Source organism: Gracilinanus agilis, chromosome 2 (genome assembly GCF_016433145.1).
Source record: "Gracilinanus agilis isolate LMUSP501 chromosome 2, AgileGrace, whole genome shotgun sequence".
Taxonomy (NCBI): domain Eukaryota; kingdom Metazoa; phylum Chordata; class Mammalia; order Didelphimorphia; family Didelphidae; genus Gracilinanus; species Gracilinanus agilis.
This window is the reverse complement of record NC_058131.1, coordinates 42028478-42040696: the sequence shown is the minus strand read 5'-3', so window position 1 is coordinate 42040696 and position 12219 is coordinate 42028478. Positions and strand designations below refer to the sequence as shown.

General features: G+C 40.3%; 1 protein-coding gene across 2 annotated transcripts in view; it reads right to left on the bottom strand.

Moving 5' to 3' along the window:
- Positions 1-12219, bottom strand: part of COG4 (component of oligomeric golgi complex 4) — a 37317-nt gene that overhangs the window by 23774 nt on the left and 1324 nt on the right. For both annotated transcript variants that reach the window (XM_044663108.1, XM_044663107.1), the window contains exons 2-8: positions 10617-10699; positions 8312-8426; positions 7374-7548; positions 6484-6677; positions 3847-3952; positions 3101-3258; positions 2378-2436 (exon numbers count right to left, since the gene is read on the bottom strand). In XM_044663108.1, the coding sequence (XP_044519043.1) occupies positions 2378-2436; positions 3101-3258; positions 3847-3952; positions 6484-6677; positions 7374-7548; positions 8312-8426; positions 10617-10699 (890 nt within the window). The remainder of the gene's footprint in view (positions 1-2377; positions 2437-3100; positions 3259-3846; positions 3953-6483; positions 6678-7373; positions 7549-8311; positions 8427-10616; positions 10700-12219) is intronic.

Genomic DNA, 12219 nt, shown 5'->3' with positions numbered 1-12219 from the left:
TTTTGAACCCAGGACCTCCTGTCTCTGGGCCTGGCTCTCAATCCACTGAGCCACCCAGCTGCCCCCAAATTCAGGCCTTTTGACTGAATTTGGTGCTGTCTCCTCTGGACCCCAAGATCTTTATCGTTTCATCTGAGCAGAATTCTATCTTTATTGAGGCCTCTGTGTCTTACCTCCCCTCTGCTTCTCAGGATCCTGTTAGAATTTACAAGGGAGCATTATAAAGTGTTTGTGGCCTAAGGATGAATTACTGACACACAGCTAAAAAGGATACTAAGGTTTGGAAGGCCTATGCTGATGAGGAAAATGGCTTTTTCCCAGTTTGGGAAGTGCAGAGTTATCTGATAATATAGCTATATTTTCTATACACCTCCCTTCAGGAATACATGGAACCTCAAACGGAATATTTTGTTCTGTGCAGGAAGTAGCACAGGCTACATACTGACTTGGAAAACCATGTATTAACATCTAGTTTCTCCTGTATTTTTCAAAATTTTGTTAAATTTTGTTACATTTCATTTTCATCTGGAACCTCAAGGAAGGCTTTGTGTCTGACACTTCTGGTATAGTGGATGGAGGGCTGGCTTTGAAACAAGGAAGACAGCAAAGGGTTCAAGTTTTGCCTCTGATATAAATTAGATGCATGCCCATCAATAACTCCCTTAAACTTTTAACATAGCAGGTAATTCTCTAATTTGTTAATAAATGCCTTTTAATTTATTCAATTCTCTAAGGCCGTAATGTGCAGAGGAGTTGCTGATCTATATGAAGGGAGGTGATCTCCATACTAGGAGTTCCCTGAAACTGATGAAATCTTAAGTCTAGACCAGCACCCATTCCCACCTTCTACCACCCATACCACTCAGCTGTGTTACCAGGGGCAAACTGCTAAGCATTCACAGGCTTAGGTTCTTCCCTTGTAAAATGAAAGGGGTGAATCAGATGATCTTTAGAATTCCTTCCAACCCAGCATCCTAGGATTCTAAGCTACGCTGCAGCAGAAGAATCCCATCTTTTTCATGTTTCTCATACACATCCCCTCTGTTCTTCCTGTACCTTCCAAAGGATTTGTGTTATTTAAAATTACTGGGGTCCCAAAAAGTATTTTGACAAACTTCCTGTGGACATGTGGGGGACTTTGAAACTACATTCCCCGTGATCCAATGGGTTTCTGGTTTTTTAATGTGATTATGTCAAACAACAGGAACCAACGTATAGCGCAGCTTAAATTCGGAGGGCGGGCTTGAGACGCCCTCTTTTTTGGCTACGTAGACAAGATGGGGACTGGCGGTAACTTTGATGAGCTTTTACCAGGCGGGTGGTCTTACATATTTTTTTTATCAACATGGCCATGGCAATTAAAATATTAATTTCCCTCATAATATCATCCTTTATCATTTTAATTGTAACAGATTCCCAGTCTCTACTTTCAGTAACAGTGAATGAAAGCAGGTGTCAGGAAACTGAGAAATTACTGATTTGCTATATGCCAATAATTCCAGACATTTCATAGTTAACCTTGCTCTTCTAAATGTGACTTAGCAAGCAGAAAAAGGTTTTCCTGATACTGAAAAAAGTGATTCCTCATGAAAAGAAAAATAAAATATACAAAGAATTTTTCTATAAAAATGCATGTTAAAATAAATAAAAAACCGGGGGTAGTTGGGTAGCTCAGTGGATTGAGAGCCAGGCCTAGAGACGGGAGGTCCTGGGTTCAAACCCGGCCTCAGCCACTTCCCAGCTGTGTGACCCTGGGAGAATCATTTAACCCCCATTGCCTAGCCCTTACCACTCTTCTGCCTTGGAGCCAACACACAGTACTGATGCTAAGTTGGAAGGTAAGGGCTTAAAAACAAACAAACAAACAAACAAATAAATAAATAAAACCAAGGGAGTATGGTATATTCTCAAAAATTCTAATAAGTGTATCTCAACAAGAAGAAACTAATATCCTATATATGGAGAAAATCATGAACAGACAAATAGCATGCTTCCCTTCACTGGGAAAAATAACTCCATATACATAAAGCAACAACAATGCTAAGCATAAGAGACACTTCTAGAAGATGAGTTTTAAAAAACGAAGATTACATTGTCCTATAAAAAATTGTTTTTTTAAATCCTCCTCTTCTGTCTTATTATCATTACTGTGTATTGGTTCCAAGGCAGAAGAGAGGTAAGGGCTAGGCATTGGGGGTTAAATGACTTACCAAGGATCAAACTGCTAGAAAGTATCTGAGGCCAGATTTGAACCCAGGACAGGATCCTGTATCTAGGTCTGACTCTATCCACTGAATCACCCCCCGCCCCCCAAAGTTTTGAATCCTACACTTGTCCAATACAGTTGCTACTAGCTAAAGCAGGGAAGGTTTGTTACCTTGGTTCAATTTTCTCGGCTGCTGAACTCCTCATCATGCTATTCTGGACGAGCTGGAACTACAATCACAAGGAGAGATGAAGACACCTTTACCCGGCTCCCATTAGGCTAGACAATCTTTTGGTGTGCCCCATCTGCCTGCCTCTCTATTGCTCTCTATAACCACAAACTTGTTGGTTAATTCTGGCTGTTTGTTATGCCCATGAATTCTCAGATGAATCTTTCACTTGAAATGCCACAGATGGACCAGCTCCCAATCTGAGAGGAATGAATTCCAATGTGGAAGACTCCAAAGGCTGCTAACATCAAATTCTGGAAAAGCTAGCATCTTTCCTGTGATCTTCCTTTTCTTTCAATCACATTCACTCCCAGAGACTAGTTTTGTCAGGATCTGTGCTAATGAACACTCATGGTATCTGTAGGATGCCTGGGTTTACATGATCTCATTTCAAGAGCCTCACAACACCCTTTAGAGATAGGCTGGGCAGGGGGCATTTTTGCCATTTGATAGATGAGAAATTGGAGTCTGAGGAGTCAGGTGACTTTCCCAAGGTTATAGAGTAGTAAGGAGCAGAGCCAAGTCTAGACATTGTGCTCTAGTGAAGCCACGTTAACAACTTAATATTTTTGGTGTGTTTCCTTCTCAAGCTTAGGCAGGGTGGGGGCACAAGTAATTATGGTGGCATAGTTTGCGTGGTATCTACCCTCACTCTTGCCCTTTACCTGGCGGTGATAGTCCCTCTGCTTGATGAACTTGTCCACCACCTTCTCCACCTGTTGGTCACACTCCAATTGCAAGTGTTTGATTAAGGTATACAGTCGGCCTGGCCCATAATAGGTCTCCACAATAGGTTGGTGGGTCTCAACAATTCGGGCAATTCCTGAGTGGGAGAAAACGAGAGGCTTGATTTTTAAGTTCGTGTCAGAGAGAGAGAGAGAGAGAAAGAGAGAGAGAGAGAGAGAGAGAGAGAGAGAAAGGCAGAGAGGGAGAGGGAGAGAGAGAAAGAGAAAGAGAGAGCGTGCACCCATTTTCTTCTTTCCCACCCAAATCCTGAACTCCTTCATCTAGAGTTAAGGTGGACTACAAACCCAGATGTAACTCATTTCTCTTTCCCTGGCCAATCTTCTTTGGCAAGAAATACCATTTCCTTCTAGTAATTTATCTCGATTAAACTGTGTTAGCATTTGTTTCCAGTAATTATAGAAGGCATCATCAGATGGATCCTGGGTCCTGACTGTTGGGAAATAAAGAACTACTAGCCAGGAAGGAATATATAAATATAAATAAATAAATATAAAACCCTTCATTCCTGTTTAGCATAGAGCAAGTTATATAGATTAGGCTAAAAATAGAAGAATTAGCTCTCCTGGAAAACAAAGAGGGAGAGGAGAAATCCCCAAATGCAGGTGTTCAACAGAACAATGGAAATGTCTTCACCTTTTACAAGAAGGAAGAAAGGGAGGGTTACCTTCAAACAGAAGTGTAAGGGTATCTGCAAAAATGACAGCTGCCCTTCTGTCACTCATGTCTGTTCCCAATACAAGAAGCAGGTTTTCTTCTGCTTTGTTTGCCACCTAAAGAAAAGCAAAACCCAAAGTACACCTGGTAGTTTGCTAGACCCAATGACTAGCCTAATGCCAACCAAGTCTCTGCCTAAGCTACTCCTGCTGTTCTCCTAGGCAAAAGGCCCTTGGATCTGCCTTAACAAATTTTTCCATTTCTCCAAAGGCTAAGATAGGACACCAATTTGTCTCTACTATATTCTAAACTGCTTAAAACAATCCAGGGAAAGAAGGGTTTAAAACAGTGATGGGAGAACTATGGCCCGCAAGCCAGATACAGCCCCCTGAAATGTTCTATCTGCATCACGACATCATTTCTAATCTGACAAATACAATGAATGGGATACAATACAATGAAACTTTTAAAGAGTTGCCTTAGAAACAGACTAACAGATGAGCATTTCCTTTCCTTTGGCCCCCTCTTTAAAAAGTCTGCCCATCACTGGTTTAAAACAAAGGAGCAGCTTGTTGTCACTTTACAGAGGTTAGCCTAGCAGCAGGGATCACAGCCTGTTTGTGCTTTCTCACTCTGAATGATCTACACAGGCCTTCCTCTAGGCCAGTGTTGGAGAACTTTTACAGAGATCATGTGCCCAAACTGTACCTTCAAGCCACCTGTGAGTCCCCTGCATTACCCCAGAGAGTCGAAGGAGTAAATGCTCAAATTGGTCTGCTGGACAGAGGGGTAGGGCATGCAAAAAATGTTCTCAGGCAAGGGGAAGAGGTGTAAGGAGCAGCCCCTCCCACCCGGTGCCACCAGGACACATGGCTCTAAGCTTTTATGCACTTTTTGGGTACTAGTGAAATACTCAGGACATCCACTTGCTACGAACCACATCCTCTTCTCATCAGACTTGTATTTCCTTGACAATATGTCTGATTCCTTTTTGAAATGGCTTATACTTCTCCATCACCCTCTGAGTCACAGCTCTGACATTTCAAAGACTGTGGTGGTCCAAGATTTCATATATATATAGCATGTGTACACACACACACACACACACACACACACACACACACACACACACACCCCAGAGAGTATTACCAGGAGAACCTTGTTGTGAAAGGGGATTTTTTTTGCTAGAGAACAGCTTGAAATTGTTAGGGGAATTGCACAATTCCCTATATAGAATTCCTCCTGCTCTCTTCCTCCTACTCCATTCTGGGACAAACTCATGGTCTATCTGCAGTGCCTCTCCAAATGTGGTTTTCTTGCCAGTGATGATGAAAATAGATTATAGAAATTCTGACAAATCTTTTCCATTTTATGCCTATTTATTGCCTGCTAGTATAATGTGGCTTTGTTGGCTCATATGCCAAGTTTTTTACAGACCTGTCTTCGCCTCTTTTCCTTTTCCTTTTCCCTATTTTATGAGATGCTGCCACTTAGAACCTTCTGTGAACCACCTCCAAAATATTTCATAATGAGTTTATGTTCTAAACTCATTGCATTTGGCTGTCCTATCTCTGCTTAACAAAGAAATCAAATGTTTGTTAAAATAGTTTCCATGCTTTTGTACCTTCTTGCTGTGGCAACTACTTTATAATAAACTTTCCTAGGAAATAGTTACACTCAAGTCTAGTATCCTTTTTTTTTTTCCATTTTCTGTTTTTCAGCATCAATGGCTTTTCTGAGGTGGTTAAGTTGAAGTTGTCGCAAAGGTATGTTGTGTCTCCTCGCCTTTTGTCCTACTTCTAAAGTGACGTTGATTTTGACCTTTAATTAGTTTTCTTAGCTCTATGTTCTGAAAAGATGGATTATAGTTACAAACTGGCAAAATGCCTCAGTGGTTTACCCAAGTCCAACCTGTCAATTTCATTCGAGAATTAATGACCAAGTTAGAGAATCTTTAATTATTTGGAAAGGTATTTCTAACTGATCAAGGTCAGAATGGCATCTTTTTACATCCTGATGGAGAATATCTAGTAGGAAGATTTGGTCTTGGTGACTTGTTCATAGGATTACAGAATCACGCTTAGAAAAATGGAACTTTGTAGGTTTGTCTAGGCCAACCTCTGTAATTTGTAGATGGGGAAACAGCCTCAGGGAAGTTAAATATGGGATTTGGATTCAAATCCTCTAAATTCTGAGCCCGTACTCTTTCCCTGGTGGCTTAAGAAACCACCCCTGACACATATCAGAGGTACTACTTCCCTTCTTATCAAGGAAGCAGGGTGGGGAGAGAGAGTACTTCTTTATACTTGAAAACTTGGGCTTTGTTTACCACCCAAAAGCCAAGGAATCTGTTTCTCCTCAATGGGGCTAAGCCTTTAACCTTGACAGCCCTAAGACAACCAGGAAGCTGAAAGAGAAGATCTGAGGATGGGCTAACATTATGGTGGGGTGGTATGTCTTTTACATTTTCCCATACTTCTTAAAGGCCTATGGGAAAGAGCAAGTATTTAAAGTGTACCATCCTGTCTTGAGAAAAGAGCAAGAAGTAAAAGAAGGGTAGAATGCAGAAATGCCTCTTGGAAAGGTGCTAATCCCAGCCTTTCCTAGTCTACAGCTTCCATCCCAACTCCACCATCTGAGCTCATACCTGCTTACATAGGTATTCTGAAAATTTGCTTAACCCTTCTTCATGTAACCCCAACAATGGAAAGATCTTGAAGAATCGCTCCACTTGAGGCAGATCCCCTTCCTTGGTGGCAATGTCAAACTTTTCTGTCACCACAGTCTTGAGACGCTGCTCAGCTTCCTGAAGCAACTTCAGATTGGCATCAATCATACTCCCTGTATGGAGGGTGGGAGGAAAGAGGGCAAATGGGAGAATGAGATACTTTAATACCAGGTCCAAGACACTTCAGAGTCTAGGCTCAGTCACCTTATTTAAAGGACCCTAAATGGGGTCAGGGAGGAAGGGTTGGGGCCATTTTCCATTTCATCTTACTCTTAGACATGACTTTTCTAAGACTCTTCCTAAAACTGTATAACTTTCATATTAAATTGTCTTTCAAGACACTTTCTCTTAATAAAAATACTAGGAAAGCTCCATAAATTACTTGATAAGAAAAGGTATTTAGGACTTGGTCTGAAAGATTTTTTATTGGCAAATGCAAAGGCCAGGTGCCTATGGTCAGTTAAAATGGTACCACAATAGAAGCTTGGTGACTGTGCTCTAGAAGCCAATTCCTTTAGTTTTCAGTGTAGAGGAGGGAAAAAAGTCCTGAGAAAAGCTGAAAGGGCCAAAGCAGAGGAGCTTTGCTACTTCCTATCTGGATGTCCTTGCAGAGGACCTTGAGTCTCTGGAACTCCATTTCCTTATCTGTCAAATGAGGGAATTGAACCAGAGGACCTCTAAGGCTCTTTTTAGCTCTAAAGTCTATAAATGCATGATTTTGCTTGCCCCATCCTCTAAGCTCTTGCTGTAATAACTGAACTGGAAATGTGGCTGCAGACACTACAAATACAATCGTAGGGAAAGCTCACCTTCTTTGCCTTGCCGGCTAAGCTCAATGACTGATTTGTCCAGAGACAGGTAGCGGTGGATGTGAGCAGCTGCTTGCTCATAGTCTTCATTCCTTAGGGCCGTCTGAACCCCATCCATACAAAACTTCAAGTCCAAGATGTCATCAGCTCTCTGGATGGCTTGGTAGAGGCGATTCTATAAAGAGCTCTGGGGATTAGAAACCACTTCCCATGCATGGGAAAACCCTTATATCCAAAAGATATAGTGGTTGGGGGACACTTTCAATTCTCAATGTTTAACATGGTGGAAGCTCAACAATCATTATTTTAATCAATTGCAGATTGATAATTCTTGGTAATAATATTAATACCAGGAATAATATTATATTAATATAGTCAGCTTTAATAGAAATCAACAACAAAGATTACACAAAGGAATAAACAATTAAAAGTAATTTATATTTAGCATGAAATTTTGTCTATATTTATCCAGGAACATATATCTGAGGACAATTAATATCTTGGAAGTGAATAATACTTCAAACAAAGTGATTACATCACTGTGAAGTATGAAGAAAAAAAAAAGGGCTGACTCCATTGCTAGGTCAGACTCCCATAGAAGGGGCTGACTCTACAGGTCATCTAGTTTAATCTTCACCTGAACAGGAATTCTCGCTCTAAAGCATGTCAATATACTGCCTCCCTCAGTCTGGAGATCTGCAATGAAAGGGAAATGACCACTTCCTGAGATAGCACCATCCACTTTTATTTTTAGATCACTCTAATTATTAGTTTCTCCCTAGGTGGACGATTTTAATAGTTGAAGGCAAGCATGGGTTAAGGAGTTAGAGTTATCATTTTACATGTGGAGAAACTAAGATCTAGAGAGACATCTCCTACCCTTCCAGTCTTTCTTCTAAGCAAAATTACCTCCAACAACAAAACCTCAATTTTCTTACCTTAGCCAGGTCAAGCTGACGGACTTTGCTGGAGACATTTTCTGCCAGGCTGCAAGTAAAGGTGATCATTCCAGCCAGCTGCTTGGCGTCTCCCTCAATCAGCTGCAGGTTGGGGCTGCAAACATATGACCAGAAAATATGCAAAAAAAGCCATAATATTTAAGTTTCAGGGGAGACTGTATATTTTGTAATCCCTCACCATCCCCAGCAAAGTCATCACCAAATCAAGCTTCTTCTTCTAGGAAGGTTCAAGTTTACTAGAAAAGTCTAACTACCAAAGCTGCTAACTAAAAAGATAACCCCCCCAAAAATAATTAGAAAATACAGTTTCCAAATTAACTGAACAGCAAAGAAATTTAAGAAAATCATGTTATTAAAGAGTAATGTCGGGGGGCAGCTAGGTGGCTCAATGTGTGAGAGTCAGGCCTAGAGATGGGAGGTCCTGGGTTCAAATTTGGCCACAGACACTTCCTAGCTGTGTGACCCTGGGCAAGTCACTTGACCCCCGTTGCCTAGCCCTTGCCACTCTTCTGCCTTGGAACTCATATATAATATTGATTCTAAGACAGAAGGTAAGGATTAAAAAAAAAAAGAGTAATGTCAACAAACACACCCAAGTGTGTTTCTATTAAGTATTCTAAACATAATTTACTTTGCCTGGAAGTAATGCTCTTCTGTCTTGGAATCAATCAATTGACAAGCCTTTATTAAATGCCAACTACGTGCCAGGTCTTGGGCAAGGCACTGGAGATACAAAGATAAAAAAAAATTAAGCTATCTCTACTCTTGAAGAACTTACATTCTATCAAAGGAGACAACATGGACATCAGAGGTGTTAGACAAATGGTCCAAGGGCCACATTGTGCCTGAAAGTAGCCCAAACCAGCTTAAAATATTCTTGGGAATTTTAAAAAACAAATTAAATAAAAACACAATAGAACATGGATAATGTTAATTTGTGGTTTTCTGGGTAACATGTGGTCTGCAGGGATCCTCATGTATGGTTTGGTGGCTTGTTTCTATTTGGGTTTGACACCACTGATATTCATATAAAAGTTTATAAAGAATAAGTTTAAAAAATACAAGGTAGAAGGCAGGGCAATTGGGAGATCAAGAAAGACCTTGTTTAGAAGGAGGAGGTGCTAGAGCTGAGTCTTGAAGGATAGGAAGGAGCACTCTGTAAGACATGGAAGGTGATCAGTGCAAAGGCATAGAGAGAAGAGACAAGCACTATGTGAGAACCACAGAGTATGCCAGTTTCTGAAGTACATAATGTGGAAAGAGGGGGTAAAGTAGAATGAGGCAGATAGGTTGGGGACAGGTTGTAAAGGCTTAAATCTGAACCTTAAGGTTGATAGAGAGCCATAGGAGTTTACAGAGCTGGGGAAAAAATCACCTGGCACCTGTGTGGAAGATGGCCCAGTCTGGAGAGAAACATAAGGCAAGGAGGCCAATTAGGAGGTCACTGTAGCAGTCTAAAAGAGCTAAAAAAAAGTGGTGGCTCCAGAGAATGGATACATGGAAATGCAGAGGGAGGAACAGTAAGATCTAGAAACTGATTCGATGTAAGCAAAGAGAGAAAGGAGTAAAGGCTGATGCCAGGGTTATGAATGTAGAAGACTGAAAGAATAGGGGTGTCTGAAAGAAATAGAGAAATCTGGTAGAAGGTGGGTTTGGGGAAAATTTAATGTGTTCAGTTTTGGACGTGTATTCTGAGATGTCTCTGGGATAGCCAATTTGAAATTTATAAAAATAAACCAATAAAAGTTCTAATTTATCCAATGGAAATTGTTTGGTTTACATTTCTAGTTCAATAAAATTGGTTTGTTTTTCTTATTTATTTGAAGATTCTAATCTTCCATCTTAGAATTAATACTAAGTATTGGTTCCAAGGCAGAAAGGCAGTAAGGGCCAGGTAATAAGGGTTAAGTGACTTGCTCAGGATCTCACAGCTAGAAGTATCTGAAGCCAAATTTGAACTCAAGAATTCCTGTCTCTAGACCTGGATCTCTATCATCCACTGAGCCACCTAGCAGTCCCCTTTCTTTATGTATTCAAAAACATTCTGAGAAAGGATTCTTAGATTTCACCAGACTGCCAAAGGAGTTCATGACACTATAAAAGTTAAGAACCACTGACCTCATCTATCACTTTTACCTTACAGATGAGATCACTGAGGCCTACAGAAAAATAACTTGTCCATCACTGAGGAGCACAGCAGATACTCTGGTTCCAAATCCAGTGTTCTTCCCATTCTACTATTCTGTGATAGGAAAGTTGCCCTTGATGAGCCAAAGGGACTCACCCCATCCGCTGCAGGGTGATCATCTTGCTCTCAATTGTGCTTTGCTGCTCCAAAAGGGCATCCAGCTCTTCTTCCACAACTTTCTGAAACAAACAGCAAACCTTGTGTCATTCACAGGACTCACCCTATCTCTGAAGGCCAAACCGAGCTCTTCAACCCTAGGTCATACACCAAGGAGAAAAGGGGGGGGGGGCAGCAGAAATACACAGCAACTGTAAATCCAAAGGGATAATCCCATCTCCAGTTCTACTGAAATAGTTCAGTCTCATTTCAAGGGAAATTTCACCATGAATGAATTGAGCACCACGAATGCTTAGTGTATATAAAATAACATTATATAATAATCCCTGTAGATTCCTACAAGTTTTGTCAAATTCAACAAATGAGATATTTAAGAGTTGTGGTTAAATGTTAGGTCAAAAATATCAAACTTTAAAAAGCAAGCAACTGCTTAAAAAACTTTGTGGAGGGTGTACTTCTCTGCTATAGTTGGTGCTCATTAATGCTTGCTAATCCCCAATGATAAAAGAATGTGAGTTAGAAGCTGTGGTTTGGTGCTAATCTTGGAGCAAGGATACCTGAGCTTCAATACTTGCTCTGCTACTGACTACCTGTGTGAACTCAAACAAATTACTGGGCTTTAGTTTCCTCATCTGTAAAATAAGGGGATTGCAAGAGATTGTCTTGAAAGTCCCCTCCAGCTCCAGATCTAAGATCTATTGGTTCCCATGCAGCTACCCAATCTGACAACTGGAGCAGAGTAGAAGATTCTTACTTCTGTTCTGTAAAGAACATGACAGGCAGTAAATTGTGAATGTGGAGCATGTGGTGAGAACATAAAGGGCTGCCTCAGTTTAGACCAGTGATTCCCAAAGTGGGCGCCACTGCCCCCTGGTGGGTGCTGCAGCGATCCAGGGAGGTGGTGATGGCCACAGGTACATTTATCTTTCCTATTGCTATTAAAATTTAAAAAAATTAATTTCCAGGAGGCTAAGTAATATTTTTTCTGGAAAGGGGGAGGTAGGCCAAAAAAGTTTGGGAACCACTGGTCTAGATGGAAGAGGAGAGGTCTCAGGGTTCCAATTAAGATTCTGGCACTTAACAGAAATCTAAATCACATGTTCTTGGCAACAGATCTTAAGAGTTTCATTGGTCATTTGAACTTTTGGGGGGACAGTCTGGCAGTACAGAGTAAGAATGACAAAAATAATCAAAACTCAACTCAATAATCTCATTGGGATTACACGTGAAAAGTTATAATAGTTATAGCTATTTAAACACATTGTATCTGTACATGTATTTGCATATACATATATACATGTATGTATATACTTTTATATATACATATGTGTATATGTATATATCTCTAAACATACACATGTTATAGGTATTAAATGGGGATATATATATATAAATATATATACTTGTGTATATGTATGTGTGTATACATATACCTATCAGTATAGAATATATGTACATATACACCTATAGGTATTGAATGTGTGTATAGATACACATGTCAATATTACTTATATTTGTAAAGAACTGGAAACAATATAAATATCTAACAGTGGCCAAATGGTTGAAAACCCTATTGGTATAC